The following is a 26,128-nucleotide window of genomic DNA, read 5'->3' on the forward strand; positions in this document are numbered from 1 at the left end:
ATGATCCAAAAACCCCTTCGGAGAGGCGAAGTGAGCTTTTTTATGTACCTCCCCAAAGAGTGGAGGACGCGCACACCGACGCGCAAACGGCCGTGCGCACGCCGACACCGCTGTCACAAGCGAGAGGTGTCTGTTTCGCTGAGAGCCTTGACGTTGATCGGCCGTCAGAGGCAGCACTCCCTTTTCATTTTCATCAAGATCGTCTTGGAACACATCAAGCTCTGCTCTAACAACTAAATAAACTTAGAGGTTTTTTAGTTATTTATTTATTTATTTATTTATTTCCTCTTCCCCCCCGCCCCGAATATCTGTTACATTACGGGATAGTTCCATAAGCGGATCTCTTATAAGCCTGGGCATTATTGATGCGCAGTCGCCTCTTGCTTCCGTCAAACGAAGCGACGGCGCAGCAAACTGCATTTGCCTCCGCTTCTCACCCTTAGTTCACATTCACTCCGGCTTATCTCGATACTCCATCATGATATTTCATATTCCTTTATTTCCCTTCCCTCTCTCCCGTGGCTTTCCCTTCTCCATCCTTCCATCACCATCTATCTCCGCATCTGCAAATTTGACATCGCATTTAGTTCTTCCCCCCATCCGCCGCTATGGGCTCGCTTGTAGAACATCCATTAAACTGGAGCCTGTAAACTCAGCAGAATCCCTCCTTGCTCCGTCCTTATCCTTGATGCCTGCCTTCCTGCCTGCCTGCCTGCCTGCCTTCCTGCCTCTCCGTCAGAAAAGCAGTCGCTCTGTCTGTCAATAAATGTCTTATCTTTCCACTTCTTGTTGCTGTCTGTTTATCTGTCTGTCTGACATGTCGGCAGCTGTCTCGGCGCTCCGGGGTTGCTGTCAGCCAAGTGTTGGCTTCTGTTCTTCTGTCAGTTCACCTGCCTGTCAGAGCTTCTCAGATTAGACATGTCAACTTACCTCCAGGTTTTTTCCGCTTCTCCGGGATGTTTTTTTTTTTTTTTTATGTACTTTTATTTTTTATAAAAGAATAAATAAAAATAAACACATTATGTTCACTCTGAAGAGTGAATTAGTTGTGAAATGTATAGATCTCCCTTTTCAGTGGTAAATAATAGCATGTGTGTGTGCGTTACCATTTGATATTAGATGTGCTAATGCATGTGTGGCATTTGCCAATAGCGCAAAGTCACATCAAACTTGTGAGTGCGTCGATGTGCCTAAACATTTTTAATAATCTAAGTATGGAAGTGCTGCGCCGCAGAAGGAGATGATCAGTCAGAAGGGAAGGGAAAAGGAAAGGGACGTATCTGGAGAAGATGGATGGGGAGGGAGGTTCTGTCGAGATGAGCGCAAGGAGAAACAGAAGATGGAGGTGAAGGGAAATGAAGGAAGCCGCGATGGCGGAGGAGGTGGAGGGAGGAGTGTGCAGAGGGGAGCTACCTGCTGCTGATGGCAGTCAGAGTCAGTGAAGGATGGAGGGCGATCCAGCTGTGACATTAAAGCAGCAGGTGGAGGCCATCATTAGGACTGGCACAGGAGGCTGCATGAGCCCGCACACACTCATTTCTTTGGGGCCCAGCGGACCACTGCTGAGCGTGCGCTTGTGTGTGTGTGTGTGTCTATCTGTGTGTGTTGGTGTGTGCGCGCCTCCGAAAGAGCTGAAGCATAGTCCCATAACTTCAGAGCTCATCCTTACCTCCCCTTTCATCTTTCCCCCCACGGAACCGCTCTTCCTCGCCGAGGTTTTCCCGGGTAGCGGCGCCTGGTGAGGGTTGAGCGGTTCCTACATCTGTTGGCTCTCTCGTAATGGATTTTCAGTTACCTTTCAACCGAGTACAATGCAGGGGCTTGTTTGACTTCAACTTAATTTCTCACCTCATAGCTTTCCCCGCGTTGCGATCATTCTATGGCGGCGCATAGAAGGCAATAAACTGTACGTTGAATCGATAAACCGCGCCGACTGCTCGCTGAATTTCCTGCCGTCATGTTGCTTCGATTAGCTACGCGTACGGTAGCCCGTCTAATGTTTGTGCATAACCTTTATCTGCTTCTCCTTTTCTTTCACTGTTTGGGTTGGATTGATGCCTTTTTGATGTTTGAATGTCTGGGGAAATGTAAGCCATTTTTGGAAAGTAAAGTTCACGCTGCTTGGTCACAAAAATGTATAAGCCATAAGGCTGTTTCTGTTTCTGTTTGTCCTCTCTTTCACCTTTCAAGGCTCATTATCATGAAAACCCAAATAAGCCAACTTGAAACAACTACAGAAAAAGTTGTCCAAGTATTTATTTTTTTTTATTTGGACAACCTGGGTTCATCCCCGCACGCCTCGCGTGTAGCTCTCGGGAATGGGTGCGCATCATTTGGAGACGGGGGTCTGCGGTACACGTCTAAGCCAAGACTTGCTCGAGGCCTTTTCTTAGATCTCCCATCCCTTCCGGACCTGTAGATGGGCCTATCCAGGAACACCATTAGGCAAATGAAGTTGTTTTGTATCAAGTATTGACATGTTATCTCTTCATCGTCAGGCGGCGGGAGGGAAGAAAAAGAGAAAGATTGTAACTGTGGGTAATTGAGCCGTGTCTCCCCTGCTTATCGGTAAAGCTCCGGCACGTCACGGACCTAACGAGCTGTGGCGCGCCGATTAGTCTGAAGGGAAAGTCGAACGTGAAACACCAGAGCCTCCGTCTTTCTTTTTCTTCTTCTTCTTCTTTTTTTTTTTTTTTTTTCCTTTTTTCATATCTGCAATGGATATTATGAGCCTCCCTGGAGGGCAGAGGCACAGCCTTATTAGTTCAATTCATGGGGGGGAAGAGAATTGATATGGATGAATGGCATGTTAAAGTATCCCTTTGTAACAATAACCATCAAGGCTGATGGTTCGGGCTGATGATGCAGCCCAAGGCAGCAGGACGACAAGCTGAGGCCTTGACCTGGATGCCAGTGGATGCACACACACCAAGGGCGGGGGGCTGATTACACACTGCCTTAAACAAATGGATTTGCCCCTTTAACATTTAGATATGAGATCTTTCTGTGTTTTACCGTGTGTGTGTGCGTATACATGAGAGATGGGATACTTGTAGTTGTCTTTTTTTGAGTAGAAATTGCCATTTGTCTGTATTTGTACTTTGTGTGTTTGCTGCGTGTGTGTGTGCGTGCGTGCGTGCTCGCAGCCCGTGCCAGGTGCCTCCACGGGGCATTAACCAACTTGCACTCGTGCCACTTGGAGAATAATCCAGTAAAAAAAGGGCGAGATGAGAATCTCACAACATGCCAGTTTGATTTGTACCCCTCGCTATCAAAGAATGCTAATTAAAATCATATTTTGCATATGTCTTGTCTTTCATGCGCATATGCAAATTGCCCGTGTTGCCTTTCAGCACTCTGTAATTAGGTTTATGAAGGACAGCTGTAATACATAATTAACAGAAATGTTTGCAAGCTCCCTTTTTTGCTCCCCCCTCCACGTCTAAACACGGCGACTTAAACAAGCGCGCGTGAAGCGTTCCAAGGCCGCGCGTTGCTCTCAAATGTATTGATGAATTAATACACCCTCCCTCCCTCCAACCTCTCAGAAATATCTTAATTATGCTATTTGTTTATTTATAGATGATGGCGTCTGTCACGGGTGCTTCCAGTGAGCCCCGAACGCTCCGCATTTTGATCTCGCCGATTGGAGCGTACGAGGTTTAGTCATAACGCTCGCTCCCAGTTTCACTCCGAGGCAGCGTTCTGGACGGCTGGATGGATTGAGTTAGAGAGGATCGAGAATATCTAGAGTGATGATAACGAGGCAAAACAGTGGAACATGTTTGAATATTTATGTGGTGGTGTTAGTTAGAGTCGGCCTCGGGGGCCTGGATGACGGACGGGACTCCGGGGCCGTGATGGAAACGGAGGACACAACCGTGCATGTGCTGTCCAGACGTTCGTCGCGGGGGGAGAGGACATGGCGACATAAATGGTGAAATAAGTATGCGCTCGCTTCCTGGTAGACTGACTACCGAAGTTAGAGTGAAAGGCTCAGAAAGGCGCAGACGGGCTCGCCTGAGAGAAAACAGAATAACGATATGCTTGGAAGAAGGAGAGGCGAAACGTCCGGAGAAGAAGGAATGGAGGGAGGAGCAAGCGGTGACAGTGCCAGCCACATGACTGTCGGTTCGACTCCCCTCTGCCTCTTTCATGTAGCTCCGTCCTCGGCTCTCAGATGTGGTCATTGTCTCTCAGCTGCACAATAATGGGAAGTGATGGGTGCTAAATGAAAAGGCCAGGGGATGAAAACACTGGTGAAGCAGCTTGGATGTCAGAGTAGTTAGTCCTGTCATCCGTTCATTATCTTTTCATATGCTGTTTAGGAGACATGTTAAACTCGGGGCCCTCGACAAAGTCAGGACATTGCGGTCGCCGCCGAGCAGCGGAGCAACCCTGGCGTTTTTGGCCGCGTGTGCACACCGCCGCATGCACACCGCCGCATGCACCGTACATTCATGCACGTTTAAATCCTTGCACGTGTGTGCGTACTTGTGTGGCGCGTTTGTGTACAAAACGTGGAGAACTTCATCTTCGTCTCCCTTGTGCGCGTTCTGACCGAAAAGGTGCTCGTCAGACATGAAAAGCTTTACATCCCTCTTGAGGTCCAAAGTTTCCTATGAATTGGTGTCTGTTTTTATTTTCAGTCTGTCATCGATTAACAGAACAATAGTTATCTGACCCAAAAACCTGTTTATGTCCTCATAACTCAATGTCAGATGTTGTGTGTGTTTTTTTTTTTTTTTGAAAATCCCCCCTGGGAAAATCAAGGAATGTAACAGACAGATGAGCTTGTGTTCTCATGCAAGTATTGGAAAATGTCTCAACTGTGAGACGAACAAAGAGACAGGCAACAGACAGTCCGTCATATTAGAAAAAAATGGATGAGTAACAACGACAACAGAAAACGTGATCGTGCTCGATTGTTGCTGCAAGGATCATTTATGAGCGTCACTCGAAAATGTTTCCTGGCATATCCAGCACGCAGCACGTTTAAACTTGCATTCCTGATGTAAGGATCATGTTTTTTTTTAACCCTTGCGCTTTGTGTGTGTTTGTTTTATAGATGGGCCTTTGTGATGAAGAAGCATCTCAGTACCCATATGCTGGGGAAACATGGAGTTGGACAGCGCAAAGAGAGGTAAATAAAACTGCACTGAACTGTGGTTCACTTTGGTAAAACACCGATCAGCCACAACATTAAAACCACTGCCAGGAGAAGTAAATAACACTGACCATCTTGTGACCTGGCGTTTAAGAAGTAAAGTAAATAAGCATCAACTTTGAAGTAGTTTTTGAAAAAAAATATGTGGACACAGATTATTTCACTGTATATTACAATTTAAGTCACCACTGTGTGCCAAAGTATGAAACTGTTTATGTTAATGCAAAAGCACAATTGGAATCGGTGAAATCCCAGCGTCCTCAAACGAGTACTTGTGAATTTGTTGAATTTAGATGTCATATCAATCTAGAAAAGTTAATAATCATAAATAAACAAGTGCATTGACCCTTTGACCAGTACATGGCAGACAAAAGTGTCTCCTTATGAGGACAACGGGACTAAATTAAGCAAAATAAGCTGCTACAAACCTATAACGTAATGTCCCCGTATGAGGACGCAGGGTCTCAGGAGGTACCACCCAGGTACCCCCACCCCATAGCAATGACACAAAAACATCCCACCACAATCTATGGGACAATCCTGATCTACAGAGGCCCCTCCCCTTAACCCACAGGACCGAAAGACCCCAACTAACAACACAAGTCAAAAGGAAGACCTACACAATACTTGGCATATACTTGGTCATAATGTTATGCCTGATCGGTGCGTATGATTAGTCATGGTGACTCAGAAAAGCTTGCTGTGTGAAAGTAATTTCTAGAACCTGACTGTCAAGTGTCTCAGCTTGTTTTCAAGGGATGAAAGTTCGAGAGACAGGAGGCAATTAATTCTAGGTTTTGGAGGATGGCTACAACCCCTATGGAGGTCTGCAAGCTTTTAAGCAAAAAAAAAAAAGAAATAAATCCCCACTAGTTAAGTTAAATATAACTTGAGATCCTCCCTTTCCCTAATGAGTTAAATGGCTTTCGCTCATACTGTCTGTCTCAGTCTCTTGCTTACATCCCTTTTTTCTGTCAAACTTTATCTGGCTCCCTCCCTCATCTTACTTTCTGCTCTCCCTCTTGAATTAAGGATGAATGATGTTTCTTTTACCGTTTTTTTTTTTTTTTCTGTGTATGTGAGCGTGTGTTTCTAGTGTATGTGTAATGTCTCCCGCTTGGCCCTGTCGATCAGAAACAGAGCCCTGCTGTCAGTGCGTGCGCGAAAAAAAAAACGAAAGATGAGGAGATGAAGTTGCGAAGCCCCCTCCCCCCTCCCCCCCACTCCCGCCCCCTTCCCTCTCCAACACTGACAAGCCAAAATGAGACGTTAAACACCTCTCAATCTGTCAAGCGAGCCGCTAAAATAGAAACAGACCCGCTTTTTCATTACTGCGCAACCAAATTGATACTTTTGACAACGTACGGTATTAGAAATGACAAGTGGCTTCAGATATGGAAGTAAGCAGCCCGACCAGATGCCTCTCCATCTCTCAGACATTATCAACTAAATTCCTACTGTCAGCTGTTCATCTGGATTAGGTGGAAACAAATCCTCATATCCTCAAAACTGCTTCAAGTCTCTGTTTCATGCACATTTTTTTTTATTTTTTTTGTCATCATAACCTTTATTTATCCAAGGATTGCCGACAGGGGTCCGTACTTAATAGTACATGCGTTCTGTGATTGTTGTCCACTTCATCCGCAGTCGTCTCTCAGCTGAATGACGAAGGGCTCAAAAATGAAAGATTGAAAGCAAACCAAGACAAAAAAGAAAACCTGCATCAGCTTTAGAAAGGCCGAGGCGGTTATTTAATAAAGACGAAAAAACGGGGACTTGTATAGAAAATGCTAGGCCATCTGCCAAGCTAACCTCAAGTTTTTTTTGTTATTTTTTTACATTGTGCTTGATAGAAAATTTAAAGTTATAGTCTGCTGTAGAGAGGCCTCCATTACTGTAGTAGCATTACATTTGTATATCCAGAGAGTAACATTTTACTTTATACGAGGGTTTTTCCCAATGCTGGAGCGGCCAATCACAAGTTTCAGGAGTATTGCCAGTGGGCCACTTAGCTGTTGAGCCAGTGTTCCTGTCAGAAACAAGATAACTGAAGTTAATCAAAGTGAATAAAAAGTGACGCACGATGTATCGCGTATTTAGATGTAACAAAAGTAATCAAAAGTAGTATGGTATTGGCAACAGAGAGCATCATTTTGAGGTTGCCTTTACATTAAAAGCTACTGCTACAGATTTTTGTTAAATGGTTTAATTGCATTTGTGGCACAGACAACACGCATAAACACACAAACTTTTGTTACACACTTGGCGAGAAGCGGGAAATTTGTTCTGAAAATGACGCAATTTTGTTCTCGCAGCTTGTTCTTGACACATCAGAATTTTTTTCTCATGTGGTGGATGCAGAAAAGTGGAAATGCTAGCGGCCAGTTTGTGAGGTCCTAATGCTCTCCTGGGTAGCGATCGGCATTTCGTGTGTGGGTGCATGCTGAATTAACGACGTGATTTGACAGACACAGTCGTAAAAAAACGACTGACTGAATGCCTCTCATCATCCGTCTCCCACAATGCTTAGGGCAGGGGTCTCCAACGTTTTTCATATCCTTTACTATCACCATTTTCCATTCAGTATTAAGCTATAATACTTTGGTTCAAATATTGTTATTTTTTTCAAACGTGCAACAGTAGGATGGTCAACTGCCCAAAACCTAAACACATCTGACATAAACATTGCAGCGTGCGTCTGGCGCGCTATTGAGGCAGCCCCTTTATTCCTGAATGAGTGAAGTGCTGACTGACAGATGACGTCTTCTGCCTCCATTTATTCCTTTACTAAAATATGTTGGATTCATGTTCATGTGTGTTAAAGGAATTTAACCCCGCAGTACCTCCACAACCCCTAGGGGGTCCTGTTGAGGACTCATGGCTTAGGGCATGTGATGTATGCTGCAGTGGGAGGGCCCTATGAGGACTTCCCCCGGAGTTCGGTACAGCACTTTCTCGTGAAGTATAAATGACCTGGTCAGGGTGAACTTTGTTCTAGTTCATGCTCACCTCGAGAACAAGACAAAATTTGCTTCTCTCTCAGTATGCAACAAGCTTATTGTAACATCTACCCTAAAAACCAAATCTCAATAGGTTCTAAACCTGAATAAGTTTCAAAATAACACTACGACATTAGTATTCCACCCACAACAAAAAAAGACCACACACACAGCATATGCACAGTATATTTTTGAGCAGCATATGCATGCTCATCCGCAGGGTATATACCGCTCAAACAAACGGTCCACTCCCAGTCCTCCAATCCACCATGTAATCCCCCACTCCTTCCTCGCCTTCCTTCATTCACATTTACCCATGTGCGGACGCAGACACGTGCGCACTGACGCACGCAGTCCCCTGCACGCGCACTAAGAAGGGAGGACGGCCACAAGGTTTGTTCTATTTAAACCTGTAAAACACGGTGTCATCATTTTTCTGACAGTCCTGCAGACAGAATTTATCTCATCATTAATTAACCATCATATTTCCAACACAGTGCAGCTTAATTAGCACAAGGTCATTGGGGAGGGCTTATTAAGTGGAACAAATTTGGGCAAGTGTAAGGGAAGGAGGCAGAGGACGGAAGAGGGAGATGAAGTGACACGGGGAGAGGAGGGTGATGAAAGAAAGAAAGAAAGAACGAGAAAAAGAAAGAGAAAAAAGAAAGAAAGAAAGAATCTGTGTGTGTGTGTGTGTGTGTGTGTGTGTGTGTGTGTGTGTGTGTGTTTTGGACTGACTTGACAGTGCTGGCCCCGTGATTGATAACTGCACTGGTTTTGAAAGCCCAGACCTGGAGACTAGGACGGTAGCTGAGGGAGAAAGAGAGACAAGGAGAGGGAAAGGAGGGATGGGGAATTGTGTGTGTGTGTGTGTGTGTGTGCGTAGGGCGGTGTATCTGGACCGGCAACTGGGGACCAGTGAGGAGGAGGGAGTGTGGATTGGGAGGCAATGGGGGTTGTTGGGGGGAGCCAATTGCAAACATATGCTGGCTGGCAGGCGGTGGAGAGATGGATTGCAGTGGGACAGTGTCAGAGAGGCAGTTTCATCACCATCTCCACGGCCCTGTTCACCAGGTATTTTTAGAACACTGGGGAGATCTGTTAGTCAAAGGAAGAGAGGAGGAGAACCAGGCGGAGGCCGTAGGTTACGCCAGGCTCCACTTAGCCAAATCCGTCTGGGACCCCGAAAAGGCAAGTTATTTTGGGTGGGTGTCAGTGAGGCGGATAGAGCAGCACCGATATGACGTTTAAAAGACTGACAGGTTTTTCTGTATCACTATTTCGGTTAATCAGCCTGAGCTGTTTAACCTCTGCTAGGTGGTTGAGGGCAAACACACAGGACACTAGCGCTGCTGTGTGCCATCCAGACTAAACAGACTGTGGTGACTAAAGCCAAATACAACATGTCCTTTTGGTCACAAACCTACAAATTTTCTTGTCATGTGGATTCCACTTTCTGACTATGCTTGTGTGAAGGTAAGGGAACCAAACAGAGAGAAACCACTGAAACACAGGAAACCCATGTTTAAAAGACACCGTGATTATTTTCATGCAAGTTAAAAATATGTTTTGTCTAGACCTGTGTGTAATCAGGTCACAGTGTCTCATTTCTCCATCACTCCATGCTAATGAGAGTAGTGGACAGTGGCAGCTAGCGCTGGTCAGACGACTTTAAATAAAAGGCTAATATTAGCCCCTTATATTGTTCTAACCCCAGCGGGGAAACAGAGGAAGATGAATCGGAGGGGAGGAAGGGTGAGATGACAGACTCCAACTATCTGACAGGTTTCTGGGTGAGAGAGAGAGAGAGGAGGGGGGAGAGAGAGAGATAGGACTGAACTGTTATAAAGTGACACAACTGGGTCTTCGTCTCAGTCACACCACCACTCCTCACTGCAGGCACTGAGCGGAGATGAGGGCTTTTTGTCCTTTTATCTGCCTGCGTGTGTTTGCTTTCTCGCAGCAGTACACTTACGAGGACCCAGCGTCCTCGCAAGTTTACAATAGCCCGGCTGAACAAGGTCTGAGTGTAGTGGTTTGCAGTGATCTCAGAAATCGTTTAATTTTTATTTATTTATATATTTTTTTACAACTCAACAAAATGAGAACTTCTTTCTTTTGTAATATAACTTTAATTATCCCTAATTCCTCAGTGCGTTTTTTTCATCTGAATATATAATCTCTCTTATTCAGTTAATGCATGCGGGGTCTGTGCCAGCCTGGCAGGAAGAAAGAAAAAGAAAAAAAAAAAAGAAAAACTATTGCAAAATCTCCAGAATCTGTGAAAGTGTCCACATCAGTTAGATTTTATTGATTCTGATTGAGCGTTTCACTTGAGAAATGCTTCTTAGGAGAACAGTCGAGCTCCCCTGATTATAAAAAGAGGGACTGGAAACAGAGAGGCTGCGATCATCAGCCGTGGATGTGTGGTGTTAACTGGTACAGCAAAGAATAACGGCCCCTGAGGAGGAACACGGAGTAACATCACATTTGAAGTCAGTAATGAATAATGAGCATCCCTTTTTTTAAAAAAAAAAAAAATAACAACCCCCATACTTTTTATATCAAACTACCGGTGTATGCGTTCCTATCCGTGTGAGTGCACTCGTCGAGGTTATTGTAGAACTAAAGCTATCTAACATAATTTAAAGAATTCTTTTTACACGTCACCGTCATAAAGTTTGTCTTTGCTAGTGTGTGTTCTCTTCTGTTCCGTGAGCTCGGCAGACACCTAAACCAACACTTCGGTAACAGGGGCGTGGATGGAGCTCGTGACTGACAGCGGCGGCCTTGGCTCAATTGCTCGTAATTAGTTCTTTAAAAACAGGGCGCCAAAAGACAACTGACCCGTCTCGCATACCTGTTTTCGTAAGTAATTGTTAAAACGCCGGCCATTTTCACGCCTGTAATAATAAACTCCTTGAACTAATACACTCATCACTCTTGAAACTGGAGTGCCGACAAGCCAGAAGAAAGATATGTTTGTTTAAGTAGGCGGCGAGAGAGAAGGAGAGAAGGTTTGCAGTGTTTTGGAGAAGTGCAGTTTTCTTCTCCTCCTCTCTGCGGCACGACTGGATGTGTGAGCCGAGTAAGCGGCTGCTAAAATCCCTACAGTAAAAAAAAACAAAAAAACAGGAAACCAGGTGAAAAGGCATGAACGCCGATCCAGGAATAGCTAGCATGATGCATGCAGCGCAGGTGTGATGACTCACAAAATGAAGACGGGGATAGTCAGAGCATCCGTTATAACGTGACTGCAGAGAGGAGTGCGTGGAGTGGCTGTTTCTGGACAGAGACGATGATTTTGGATGAGCGTGTGTTAGGGGAGAAAAAATATCGATAGGGCAGTAAATTGATATTTTTTTTCTTCTGATACAATATCAATTTGGAATGTCTTAGTATTGATTTGAAAAGAAAAAGAAAAAGTCATGTTTTGGGCCATTCGTCTGCGCTTCCACCATCACTTTCTCCGTACAATAAATTGGAAATCATTTGAGATCATTTGGAATAAAATAGTTTTTGACTCAATTTCTGTGTGTATATATATATATATATATGTATGTATATAATGAGTATTTTAAGCTGCATTACAAATTTCTCAGTGAACTGTGTAAAATATTGCAGTATATTGTAATGATGTATCACATCGTGACCCAAGTATCGTGATACGTATCGTATCGTGAAGTCCTTGTCAATACGCACCCCTAGCGTGTGTCAATGTTTCCTATCTTAATTTGTGAATTCATTATCTAGCTCTTGTTTTCTTGAGAATTTAATTTTTCTGATAAATACATCGCGCTTCGGACGTATCCGCAAAGCAGGATTCACGTTTGTCTCTGCGCCTTCCCGTGCCAGATTTGACATCCATGCGTTGCTGCGGTCGGTCACGTCGCTGTGCCAGGGGCCGTGCTCAGCTGAGCGGGCATCTGGCTTTCGCGGCGCCGGGCTCTGGGCTCGCAGCCGCGTACCAGCATGCCGTGCGGCGTGGCCATATTGCCCCGGCGCAGAGGGCCGGGGCCGTCCAGGCTGGGCGGGGGTAGCGGCGCCGGAAGAGCCCTGCCTGGAGCCAGCATGGTGGCAATATGGACCACACGGAGCAAGCAGGGGTCAAGTCACACACACACACAAAAATGAAATAAATAAAAAAAAAAGAAGAAGAAGCCAGTGTGTGTGCAGGGCATGAGTGTGTGAAGGGGGGAAAAGGAGAGAGATGGCACTGTGATAAGGAGATAAAGAGTAGATAAAGACAACCCCTAATTCATTAGAATAAATCCTTTCCCTTAATTATTGATAATGAATCTGCTCTTTAATCTTTCTCTTTCTTCCTTCCCTTATCTGCCCGTGTCAGCACTTTGTCTGGCTTGGTGTTGGGTGGTAAGGCCTAGTTTTCAGCCACCCAAGGGCAGCAGTCAATAACATCCTGTGCTGCCGGTACACTGTATGCAGGGATGTGAGAGCGGAGAAGCAGGAGGCAGCTTGGATATTTAAACATCCTTAAATCCCTTTAGATAACGCATTTATTTTGCTTGTTTAATAGCAGGAAACGGCATAAAAGAAGCTGGCGTGTGCTACTGAACCAGAATCATGAACTAAAAGCTGACCAGTAGTTGCACCAGTAACCAGTGCTGTGTCGTGATCTTAGTGCTGGATCAGCAAACTTGTTTAACGGAGCTCCGTTCCCCAGAGGTGCGTGTCGCGCCGCCTGCCTCGTCCCGGCGTCGCACCAGCGTCGCACCGGCAAGGCCTCAGCGACCCCTAGCTCACCTTTGTGGTTGCTGGCTGCTGGTTTGAACGGTAGCCAGCGGACAGCGCCTCCCTGTTTACCCTACTCAATATTTCATGGAGAATGAACACTCTCAGAATGAGGGATCGCGTTAATATTGCTGTTAAAATTAAGCGATAATTAAAATTTGTTAGTTTAAAAGCCATCGCAGTCTATAAAAGTTTGATTACTGGAAAATTAGGTGCATTAAGTTTTTATGGGCTGGCCCGCGCTATCGCTTGGGAACGATTTTTATGCACTTGTCATGGGCATATGGTGCAGAATCGCGAGTGTGTGTTTGTGGGTAGCGGCTGTGAGGGAGGCATGTTGCTTCTTATCCGAAAAGCTGACGCACTTTATTGTTAGAATCTCCGCCCCTGTGGTCCTACTCTAGATTAGTTAAATCACAGTAGTAACACTAACACTGTTGGGGAGCCTCGGCCGTGACAAAATGCCAATTATAAATCTGAGCCTGTGTCTTGTAGGAGGGAGGTCAGAGGTCATGTAACCCATAGCTTCTTTATGGTCATCTCATTTGCGGAGTTATGTTACATCAGCACTCTTAGCGAGGCTTCATATTGTTGTTGGTCACTCATAACATCCAGCTCCGTTGTTGCAGGGGTGCTGCGGGGTCCTATCAGCCCCTATTAGTAATAATAATGTTAGTTAGCAGTCGACAGCCCGTCTCAGAGTTGGAAGCCACTCGTCACGTCGGAGCAACTTGACCTTGGCTTTTTGGAATAAATCCGCAGCAGCAGTTCATCTTCTCATAGCGGCGTCTACCTCATCTGGGTAGTGCAGCTCCAACACTCTCTCCAGCTTTTTGAAGTTTTTCTTCTCCTAAGAATGATGTCACCCACCGCCGAAGCCCAAGTGACATTACTCAAGCAGACAAGAACAGAGAATGTGCTCGGTTCACCTTCGTATTCATTTCACATCCTGTGGCACAAAACCAGGCAGTTATACAGTGACACAATTGTGCAGCTAACTGTTGACAGTGGTTGGACATTATGCACAGTGGGACGGTGGAAAAACTGGGCTGCTGCCAGCCTGTTTTTCTTCTCTATTGAAACATCAGACTGTCATGGCAGAAATGGATGTTGCCAGGCATTACTAATGAACCAATTAATCAATGAATTAGCTGAGCAGCGATTAAATTAATGCGAGCTGGACGGCCAAGCGGCAGTCGTGGATATATCCTGGGGAAGGTGATTAACACGCGCGCAGAACAGGCAGCGATCAACAAGGCCACTATTAAGTTGGACAACTTCCTGAACTTTTCTCTTTTCAGCTAAATGTGGAACGGCTTAATTCGTTTTTATCTTTATGGGGTCTGGAGGAAGATTATATTTTGCCACGTGGCTGCACCGTGACGCTAATATGCTGCGGAGCTGTTTTCAGCACAGGCTGTCATGTGTGTTAAATGTTGAGATTTGTGTTCAGAGTTTTTGGCACTCGTATTGTGTTACGGCACAAATGATAAATGCAGCTTATGGGAGGCCCTTAACGTGTACGGCATATATCAGATACCCTAAAAATAGGCTGAACAGCCTATGACATTCATAGTCACTGTTGGCATTTTAATTCAATAAATTCCAATATATTTCTTGAATTTGTTAACGTTTTATTTAATAGATTATATAAAATATTATACTCACCTATGACCAAAGATGTTATAAATATAAAATAATAATAATAACTAAGGATAGTTTTTTACATATTTCCTGCATAGTTTCTGCATATTTATGATGTTGCAAGTAAAAGTGAGTCTGATATAAAGTACTGAGACATCATGGAAACATTTTCCAGATGTTCTTAAGCATAATGGTCCCTTAAGTTTGATTTAAAATACTAAAATCCTCACATGCGGTGGTCAGAGAAAAAAGAAAAGATTTTGCATACTTCACTCTTCCTCTAATTTGGGACCAGTTTTAGTAAAATAAATGATTTCGGAATTGAGCTATTCCTCATTTAGCAGGAGACCCCCAGTGCAGCCTGAAGGAAATCTGCTCCACACTCAGTATTAGAAACCCATCGTGACTTAGAGCGAGTTTGTATTTATGCATCTTGTGAAATCCTGCATTGAGGCTGAGTATGTTTATGTTATGTTTATGTTTAGTATGTTTGGCGTCAGATAAAGTCAGTCCACTGCAGCACAGGACAGTGGTTTCCGGTGTGGGGTCAAGGGTCCGTGCACTGGGCAGTCTTGAGCAGGCTGTGGGGGACCTTTAGGGGGGCCTCCAAGGAGTCTTCAACCGTGATTCACTAGAAATTATTTTTTTTTAAAAAAAGAAAAAAGAAAGGTTTAAAAAGTTTCTTCATGTAAAGCATATGTCTACAATTCATCACTGCCCCCCCTTGAATGTGACAAAGTGTGTGTCCGTGAGTCCGACCGTCACGTTTTCCTGTTAATCGTCCAACAATAAAGAACTCCTCGTAATTCGCTTTGTGTGGGCTGATGGTTCAGCACTGTACCACATCATCTCTCCCCCCCCACCTCCTTTGACTTGAGCTGTTATAGAAGACAGGGGTGGGCGAGTCACGATATATGGGGAAGGGGGAGTCGGGGGGGCGTCTCCCTTGATTATGTGACATCCTCCGGAAGACCGCTGGAGTTGTTTCCTCCATTACTTAGAGGGGGGGAAAAAAGAGGCCTTTTCACTATTGAGACTGTCACTCTCAATTTGGGATAACGGTAAGCATGCACAAGGTCTCCTGAATACACCCTCCCCACCCCACCTGCTCTCACCCGACTTTGACTCCCCCCCACCCCCCAGCCTCCACACACATACACACACACACACATGCACCTACACCACCCCAACCTCCCCTCCCCCTGCAGCGGGTCGCCGTGGTGACAGTTTGATTAGATCATCAATCGTGGCCGTTAACAGCGGTTTTCCTGAGCACCTGGACCGGCAGGTCACAGCTGGCTCTGAGCTACCGCTGTCCCCCTGACCCAACGCTGTGTGCTTATGTGCGTGTGTGGAAGTATGCTCGTAGACACACAATTGCACAGTCCAACACAACGTGCTGTGTGTTCAAGATGAGTTTTTTTTTTTTTTTTTTTGTATTATATTGTGCAGCTGGATCTGTATTAGTGTGCCGTAAAGTCTTGTGCGCGATCCCATTTGTGTTGTTAACGCGGTCGTGTTTCTTCACGTGGCCATTTTGAAGTGACCCCCAGTGCGGCGCGGGGCTTTGTTTGGGCGTCCGCCGCTGGTTCCGTTCTACGCAAATGAGAGAGCACATTTCCTCAGGGGGCCTTTGGGTCCACCCTGTAATTTTTTCGAAAATGTTTTAGTCTGACCTAGCCTCGGAGGCAGCACTAATGACTGTTTTAATTCTGTACACTGGTTGCGAGGGACCGCTTTCTAGAGAATAATAGCGCTGGCAAGTAAAATATACCAAATAAAAATGTTTATACATGCACGGAGTGCGGCTAGAAAAGGAGACTAATGGAGTAACAAACCAAGCCCACATCTGTGTCTGTGTCTTTCCTGCTAGATACTTCTCAGAGTGCGTCGTTCCCTTTCGTTTGCAGATACACAGATACCGGGGCGTAGCAGTTCCGGCTATTCATCTGTAACGCCACACACAGTCTTTACCGTAGCTACGACACAGTGCACTTCACAAACACACACATACATAAATTCACCTGCTTCCCCGCGTTGTCTTCAGCGACTGTATCGGGTTCCTCGTCGTTCTGGTAAAGCAGTTAAATTTATGGGCTAACAATAATGGGACAAAGTGTGTGTCTCATTGCGATTCCTCAGGTATTCCGTGATTAAATAAACGTCCCCGGTCTTTTCATAAAGCTTGTTTATGGCAGCGTGGCACCATATGCTGCTGCTTCCACCCCACCCACCCATCTCTTTCTCTCTCCCTCTCGTTTAATTCTCTCCCTTTTTCTTTGTCTCTCTCCGGGTTTTTCCGCCGTGCGCTGCCCTGCTCTGCCTCTTCCAGATGCAGGGTAGCCATTATTCTGCTGCGGAGTCATGGCGGAGGAGCTAAAGTTGTGAATTAACATGTAGGAGCCATTACGGAGTGATGATGATATCCATCTGCGGCGTTCATAGGTGCTGCTTAGTAAATTGTCTACGCCGTAATGGCACAACGGTAACGATATGATTCTGTTTTATCAACTCCGAGGTCTCCTCTGTTAAGCAGGTGCTCGCCGTGGATAGGATCTTTTTGTGTGTGTGTGTGTGTGTGTATAGCAGTTCTGCTATGTCGGTCAATCCACAATTACTGAAATGTATTTTAATTGCTCTAAACTTCATAGAAGAAAAAATAAAACGACACACCAAATGTTTCTACTACTCAAACAGAAGCAACGCGGCAAAAGTTGGGTCTGGTAATTAATTCTCAAAAGTTGTATACAACTGCGTGTATGTGCGTCAGGGGGAGTTGGGGGGGGGAGAAAAAAAAGCACAATCTTGTACAAAGCAAAGTCAGAAAAACAATTAACTTCTCCAGCCAGGACATGGCAGTAAACACATGTGATTGTTCACTTTATTGTCTCCGTTGTGGTAGAAGCCAAGACGCCGGGAGACGGAGTTTGTGTACTATAGACTTTTGTTGTGATTATTAATGGCCGTTTCACATTAACCTCGCTGTGCTAATATACTCGACAATGGCCCAAATCACCTGAGCGATGAGGACGATGGAGGCGGCCCTGTCCCCCTTGTCCAGCCAATGCAATAGCAGCTACACCCCCCCACCCACCCACTCCCCCCTTCTACCCAATGACCAAGATTAATGAAACCTCTGCCGTTTTTAATTAGCATGGCCGCAGTCATCAATTACGTCTGCCCCACCCCAAATACAAATATTGTTATATTTGGGGGGAAAATTCTTGATTTATTTCATTGTGGTGGTCGAAGGAGTGAGATGAATGGCCTCCCATCATGGTCATTTGCAGAGATGAGGAGGAGGAGAAGAGAAGGGTGGGGGGTGGATAATAAGATCACAAGAGGAAAGTGTGTGCGTTTGTAGGGGGTGGAGGGGGGGTTAAATCGCACGTACAGTACAGTAGAGGACGTGGCTGGCCAGGGTGAAGCCGAGTCTACGGGGAGAGGCCGGTCTAGGTCTCGGTGTCCCTGTGCAGGGATCTGACTCCGACTGTCCGGGAACTTAATTAGACTTTCCTTGAACCCAGAGCTGCATGATAGCAGTTCTTCTACAGCCAGAATGAGTAACAGGTAGTTGTACATGGTACAGTTCAAGTACCAATCATAGCGCTGCCTAAACTATTTAAGCAACACTTGGGAGAATAAATGCACCAGTTGCCTTGGACCGATCAGACTGGTGGGACCATTTTCAGTTATGCACAAAAAGATGGTTTTCTTTGTTTCACACTGGTTAGCCCATTCAAGCGGCTTATGTGGAATGTGTTCAGAAATAAAATAATATACAGTAAGGGAGTTTGTCTATTTGCATAAATCGCAGTGGTGTATAATCTTTATAAGTTTAACAATCCAAAGGGTCTCAAGATGCTTTACATAACCCAGAGCTGATGCACCCTTTTAAGTAAAGTGACAAAAGTAAAAGAAGAATGTGGGAAATGACATATTGTCTTTTAAATTTCCTCTTCACTTCACACTGATCAGGCATATTGATCCTAATATTGTGTAGGTCTCTCTTGTGCCTCCAAAACACTTGTGACTCATCAGAGAATGGTCGTGGACCTATGAGTTGTGGGGATGGGCCTCTGTACATGATCCCACAGATACTTGATCAGTTTGGGATCTCGGGAATTTGAAGGCCAGGTCAACACCTTGCACTATTGTTCTTGTTTTGTTCTTTTTTTTTTTTTTTTTAAGTTGTTTCTTAACCATTTTTTGTGTTTGTGCCAAGGAGGGTCATTACTATGGGGTAGGTAGGTAGTATGTGTCTAAGTAATATCCACAAGATCCAAGTGTCCCACAAGGTGATCAATGATATTCACTTCCAGCATCTGTCACCACATAGTCAAAAACATCTACAGAACACCCTGATGCGCATGTTTGTTTAAATTAAATGAGTTCATAAAGTACTTTCAAAGTCCTTGATGTTTAGGCGATGTTGCCACTACCAAACTACGGACTTGTCCCATCTCTCGACAGTTACCGGAACACAAACAAACAATTCTTTTAGTCTGTTTTAATATGATGTTTAGAACTGCAGTGACAGGTTAGTGTTGCTGCCTAATGCCTGAGTCTTTGCCGTAGACACAACCTCCTTCATTACCGCTAAGCGCCGCGTACTAAGCAAAGGCACCTCATCCAAACGGCAAATAAGAAACCTTTAGCAAATTACTCATGCTCGTGATTCTGAATGTGCTCTATCCAGTACAGTAGCGGAGCTGTGAATACCGTCCGGACTGCTTTAGTTAAATCCTGATGTCATGTGTGAAAGAATAAAAGAAAGGGAAAAAAAACCTCTGTGCTGAATTTGGCTTTTTCCCACTTTTGTTTCTTTAAGGGTGTTTCTGCTGGCTCTTGCTCAAACCGAGTCTAGACGTGCTTTTCCTTACATTAGCATTCTTGTGTAAATCGAGTTATGAAGAAAAATAAACTCCAAATCACTTATTCGGGAAGCGCTGTAGTCGCCCGGTTCATAAATTATTAGCCTAGTACCGCCGCTCCTTTCTGCAGTTCCTCACGTTTGCTAAAATCTGACTCGGGTTGTCTCGCAATAATGGCGCGAGCGTACGCTGCTTTATGACTTGAAGATGTGCACGGCTCCTCTCTGTGGTTTGGGAGTTTGGGTGTTTGCGCTGCGGTGAGCCACCAGCCATTTCACTTCTGCTGACCACACACACACACACACACACAAACACACACGCACAGATTTTATACCCTTACTGCCGCGGCCATCGCCTGCCCACTGACTCAAGAGAGAGCGGTGGGAAACATCTTGAATATTTTATGAAGCTCGGGAACCCCACCTCTGTCTTCCCCCAACCCAGCACACCCCGGCCGCCGTGTCCAGCAGCGCGCACACACACACACACACACACACACACACACACCGGCAGAAAACAGAAATAATGTTTTAAATGCAATCATTGTCAGGCCCAAACAATGTCATTTATCAAGGGAGCATTTGGGACTGTATAATAAGTTTCACATTATTAATACAATTTTTCATCCTCTGTCAAGCCTATCTGATTTATGGCACGCATGTGATCTAAGGTGATCATTGAATTACAATTCCAGTAATAAGAGAGAGAATGGACCTGGTCTTTTACTTCTGCCCACTGGAGCACGACCCCCCCCAACCCAATTCTCAACTGCCACACACACACACACACACACACACACACACACATACACAAGCGCACACACGGATAAACAGCCTCCAGTTGCAACACAGAGCAATTACACACTGCATACAACAATAGTCACAACAGCCCAATTTGGGTATAACTTTTTGCCGGCCGTACCACAAAGCAAATTTGCGACATATTTGTGACTTAAGCGAGTAAGCCGGCTTCCTAATTTTAGGAAAAGAGGAGACAGAGAAAAGAGAGAGAGAGAGGGAGACGAATGAACCTAGGCCCTGTTAATTAGATAAGGGACAAAGCTCATTATTCTAAAATGATATTGGGGCCCGGAGAGTAAATATGAGTGGCCTGTTAGGGGCTCGGTAATGGGACGGGGATGCAAGTCGTTACAGGGCCGAATGATTTACAGCTAGATGCTCTTTGATGTATAGACTGTACCTTTTATTAAGTGGCTGTCGTTACGGTCACTGGCTCAGTCATTTCCCTTTGTGTCTAATCAAAATCCATAACCAGACACCCCGCCATCCAGAGCCTCGGCCGACTCCAGATGGGGAAGGAAAACAGAGCGGGAGCGCTCCTTCCCACGGCCGGCTCCTCTTCTCCCTCCCAGCCCGAGCTCGCGTTCAGCAAGCGCTGCGAGGTTATTTCTCGTGGAGCTCGCCGCGCAATCTAACAAATACACAAATGGGGATGCGAAATTCTGTTGAGGTAATTAAATAATAAAGAAGGACTCCTATCATAAGATATTGGATCCCGTTTGAGCAAGTATTTGCACTATTAGCCGTCTTGCTTTTGGCTTTATCAGATTAGCTCGTTGGTGAGGGCCCGCTGATCGGCGTCGTACATCATCCTGTTTGATTTCTGTTTAGAGCGAATTTGGGGAAGCTGCTAATTGGATTGCGGGAGCCCAGGCCCGGTTAAAGATGGTAAACAGCGGAGCCGACTTGTCCCCCAACTCTCAGCCCCACAGGCTTTCGCGAAAAAAAAACAGAAAAAAAACCGCCAGCTCTCCTCAGGATCGCCACAATTTATGACACATTTTCTCTGTATTCTTAAAAGATAATTAGGTTTATCACCGTTTTTCCCCTCCTCTCGCAGCTCCCCTTCCCCTTCGCTTTTGTGTACCTGAGAGCACACAATCGCAGCATAAAAACATAAATATTTCTGCAGCACAGCAGCGCTGGCAGGTGAGCCTAATGAAATTCTAGGAGTGTAATTTGATTTACGAGGTGCTAATGCGGCCTGATATTAGAGAGAAAAAGCTCTGATATGGCTGCCTTGTGCTGTATTTAAGGCCTATCAGAAGCCTGATAAAGAGCATCCTGTCCTCAGCACTGCGCCTGAGTTATTGTTGCAGATATTCATATTGATAGTAATTCTTCCCGACGCAATTTAGTGCCGGCAATATATAAATATGGAGATAATAGTTAATTTTGGTGGCGGCTCAGATTGCGATGCTTTAAATTCAAGACTTACCAAAAAAGAAAAGAGAAGAGGGGGGAGAGAAAAAAAAAAAAACATGAGCCGTGAAGCATCTGGACACTTTTTAAAGTGCCGTTTAGAAGCCGGGTGGAGGGGTTGGGAAGAGGCCTTTGACCGAACCACGTCGCACAAATCAGATTCCCGGTACTTTTCAGCCGCCCGCTAATTTCAGCAGGAAGCTTTTTGGAGCGCTTGATTTGCAGTTTTTTGGGTCGAAACGTTTTGATTAATAGCCTGATATCTGTGAAACCTATTAGGCTTTTAAATTAACCGAGTCTGGGAAAAGAGACGTCGGACCAGTGTGCGCGCCGAGGAAGAGATCATTTTGAGATGTTTTGTTCAGAGTCATGTTGTTTCATTTGCTTTCAAAAAAAAAAAAAAAAGAAAAGAAAAGAAAGAAGAATAAAAGGACTTTTTACAGTTTAAGTCAGTGTGTGTTGGCGGCGTGGTGTGCGCGTTCCCGGTCTTAACATTTAGGTTTGTGTGTTTGGAACTGTTGAGCTATGGCTCATAATAAAAACAGGCAATAACTGGGCCACCACAGAGGGACCTGGCCTTTGCGCCTCCCTGCTCCCCCCTCTCTCACTCCCGTCACCCCCTCCTCCTCCATGCCACCTCCTTCTCCTCATGGCCTCTCCCCACCCCCTAAGTTATGGGCTGAATAACAGCGCAACAATATTAAGATAACATTTCCTGATTGTTTGTCAGGCAGGAGGCTCCTTCACCCCGCTTTCATCACGTCCACCGTGTTCATTAAATTGACAATTTGTATTTGCCCTACAGCGGGATAAACAGGAGCTTATCTGATGGGCCTGGTCTTTTATTATTTATTTCATTATCTTTTTTTTTCTTTCTCTTCCTCCTCCTCCTCCTCCTCCTCCTCTTTCTCCCGGGATTGAAGGTAAACATAAATCAGCAGCGGCATCTCTGTTGTGTGCCGTTGTTTATATTGCAGTCATATGCAGCAGCACTCCTCTCGGAGGAGGTTCGTCTACAATGCTCGGCAGACACATGTGGCCTCTTCATGGAGGTTTTAGTTGTTGTTCTGTGTGACACGCTGGCGTTACACCCCTGCCGGCCTCAGCGTGATGCGGCTCGGCGGACATCTCGCTTTAATGTGACTGGTTCTGTTTTTTCGAAAGCCTGCTCCTGAGAGAGCTCCTCAAAATTTGGAGTTTGCGCTGTTGCCGCACGCAGCGGGCCGGAGATGGATGCCTTTGTTCATTTGAATGTTAAACTAGCACCATCCAGGAAACTGATTTGAGTACCCGCAGACCACATTGACTGCAAGCATTTCTCCTAAGCGCCCTGAGCGATGATGTTGCCCTGATCAATATCTTAGCCCGGGAACAAGCCTGTCGTCGGACAGCGCCGCGCACGCAAACAAAAACTAACGAAGCCGGCGCCCTTACTTAGGAAACAGTTGTCCCAGAAATTTAATCTTTTCCCCATTTTTTACCCGACACCCCCCCTCCCCTAATCAGGTTTCAATTGACTGCCATTGAGGGAAGAGCTTCTCCTCAGACACATATATAGGTCCGAACCCAGTCAGACACCATTTAAGGCTTACTCAGTCTTCCTCCCAATATCTCGGAGAGCTCAGGGCCAAATGATTTAATCTTCATTCAGCTAATTTAGTCTGGATTTAAGCTGCCGGGTTGTCGAAGTGCAGAGTGATGGAGTCTGAAAACAGGATGAGAAGAGGGAAAAACGGAAGGAAGGAGGGAGGGAAACGGAGCGAGAGAGATGGAGTTGGAGCGATGGAGGGAGAAAGAGGGAGACGAGGGAGGAGGAGGAGGAGGAGAGAAGAGGGAGGAGTGGGGGCTGAAGATGATGATCCATCCTGACCCTAGTGAATGCTGTCATGTTCCTCCCTCTAGGTAATCTCTCTCACTCACTCGCTATTTTGCATGTGAAAATGCTCTCCTGACAGTTGCATATCAGATAAATTTTCTCTCTTTTTCCCCCCCTCTCTCTCCATCTCTCCCTCCCTTTTCCCTTTGCCAAATAAACAACAATCTTCACTTTGAAGTTGTCTGTTTGTGTCAGTTTGGCTTCAGGCGAGAGTCGGCCTCTCTCTCTCTCTATCTCTCTCTTTCTGTCTTTGTGTTACAGTGCGAGAGCATCAGCAGATTATTTCCTACCGCAGCGGCTGGCCCGACACAACCGGGAGAAATTCTTAGTTGTTGTAAAAAATCAAACGCGATTTACAGAGTCCATTGATCAAACTTCATGTTTACAGCACAAATGGAAAGTTGTAGCATCGGTGTAGCTCTAGTGAATGTCATACATCAGTTTCTGTTTAATATTATCATAAAGAAACATCCATTTGTTCTTAACCTTACCAAAACTGCCCTCTTTTTTACACACACACACACACGCACCGGTTTACTCCAGACACTCTGCCTCCGCCTCACCACTTGGGGGCGACAGTGAGCATGTGGTAGTGAGTCAGGACTTTGTCTCCAGCCCCTGCTAGAGGTACAGTAACTACTCCTAAGGGGTTGTCTCTCCCACAATTAAGGCCAACGTGGCCTGCGATGTTCTGACAGTGGGCCTATATGCCCGAGCTGACGACAGGATCACACCACGGTATAGATATGGTAATGAGTGACAGTATAGGCTCCGGAGCTCTCGTGGCTCTTGCGCGTGGAGGCGAGAGACTCACCTGCGTCTTTGAATAAATCGGCGCAGCGCTTCCGTCGCGTTGTGATCAGAAGGGAGAATAAAAAGGGGGGTGAGTGAGGAAGGAAGGCAGCGATATAATGACCAGAAGAAGAACTTAACTCTGGATGTATTCCCCCTGCCGTGGCCTTTGCTGATCAGCGCGTGAGAGCCAAGTGGAAAAGTCAAGGAGCAGTGATTGCAAATTAATAATTGAAATCTGATCTAATGAGTTTCTTCTTTTTCTCTCTCTTTTTTTGTAAGCATTTGAATGTATTCTTAGCTGTGAGTGTTGAAACTACTGACAGGTTTCCAGCGTCCTGATCCTGGTAATTCATTTGTTTTGCTTCGGGATGTCACGCGTCAAGCCAAGGTTGATAGCCAACGACAAAGCTGATAAAACTCAAGGGGAGCTCTGAGTCCGCCGTGCCAGGGATTTCCTTATTGAGAATTTGTAACAATTCTAGTAGATCTGTTTTCATAATCACCCAGTCACCCAAATTTACAACCTCACATGTAGAGTTACTACTTGTTACAAGCTTTGTGTGTTTCCACTGAAACGCGTTTTGCCAGTGAGCTGTAACTCTCGTAAAGTCTCGTCTCACCGTATCCCATAATTCTCGTCATGTGAGACTTCACTTTGAGGAAATGGACTTCAAATGAACTGGTCACGTGCTATTTTTCTGAAAAACCACCATATGAGAGCGTTGAAGTGTTTTAGTGATATTTGACAGTTTTTTCAAAATGTAGGCATTTCCATTACTACTTTTTATTGCGATATTTGGGTTTTGCTCATTTCTACTTGTAATGGAAACACGGCAACTGTCTTGACTTGTTGCTATGTTTCAAGTGGCAATATTTAAAGGCCTGCAAAACAGAAATCCTGAACTTTTACATACATTTAAGTTTAACATGCAATCATGATATTTTCCATTGTCATTGTGTATTAATACCTATTAAAAGGTTAAAATTAAGGCCTTTAAGGACTGTGATGCATATTGTTTTCGCTTGTCTGCACGACAGGAAATAACAGTTAAGTTCTAAGAACTCACTTTCCTCACAGGATCTCTCTGAGTTAACTCAAAAGTTTTAGAACAGCAACCAGTGTTGTCTAGTTGGTCAGGGCTTCATCCTACAGCAAGATAAGAACGCCAAATTATAGTCCTAGCTATACCAGAACTACCTACTACATTTCAATAAAAAAAAATAAAAAAAAGGGAGAAAGAAATGTTGGAGTGTTCTAAAACTTTTGACCGGTAGTGTACTCGAGTGCTGCTTGTATTCTAGCGCAAGAAGAAGCTTGGACATGAGTGTGGTGTGATTTGATGAAAACATGTTCAGCACCTTCAACTGTGGTTGAAAACAACATATAACGTAAATATAACAACATACATATGTAAAGACAGCTCTTCTGTCATTCAGTGTTCCTACTGACGTCTCGACTGTAGTTGGCCTGTAAGTGCCTATTTGTACATAGGCTTTCTATGTTCTCACCCATAGACATGAGCTTTGCCATCCATGAAATCCTCCTCAGGACTTTCAGACCTTTCTCGGGCTGTTGAATCTGAAACAGGTTGGCAGCATTTCGTGAATTCATTTTTGTTGCCGGTTTTAAATTCAGCTCTCGGAAGCATTCTGAAGGTTTTTTTTATTTTTTGAAATATTTGAAATTGGCAAACCTCTCTGTGTCTTTTACCTCTCCCATCTCGCCCGTGCTCCCTTCCTCATTCGCATGCATGCATTTTCTCTCCGTCTCTCTACCCCTCTACCTCCTACCTCTGGAG

At 45.1% G+C, this 26,128-nt stretch overlaps 1 protein-coding gene across 1 annotated transcript in view; it reads left to right on the forward strand.

The window, feature by feature from the left end:
* Positions 1 to 26,128, forward strand: part of znf407 (zinc finger protein 407) — a 145,767-nt gene that overhangs the window by 58,210 nt on the left and 61,429 nt on the right. Inside the window, exon 5 of the mRNA XM_047598393.1 lies at positions 5,069 to 5,143. Within this exon, the coding sequence (XP_047454349.1) occupies positions 5,069 to 5,143 (75 nt within the window). The remainder of the gene's footprint in view (positions 1 to 5,068; positions 5,144 to 26,128) is intronic.

The sequence above is a fragment of the Mugil cephalus genome, chromosome 11, assembly GCF_022458985.1.
Source record: "Mugil cephalus isolate CIBA_MC_2020 chromosome 11, CIBA_Mcephalus_1.1, whole genome shotgun sequence".
Taxonomy (NCBI): domain Eukaryota; kingdom Metazoa; phylum Chordata; class Actinopteri; order Mugiliformes; family Mugilidae; genus Mugil; species Mugil cephalus.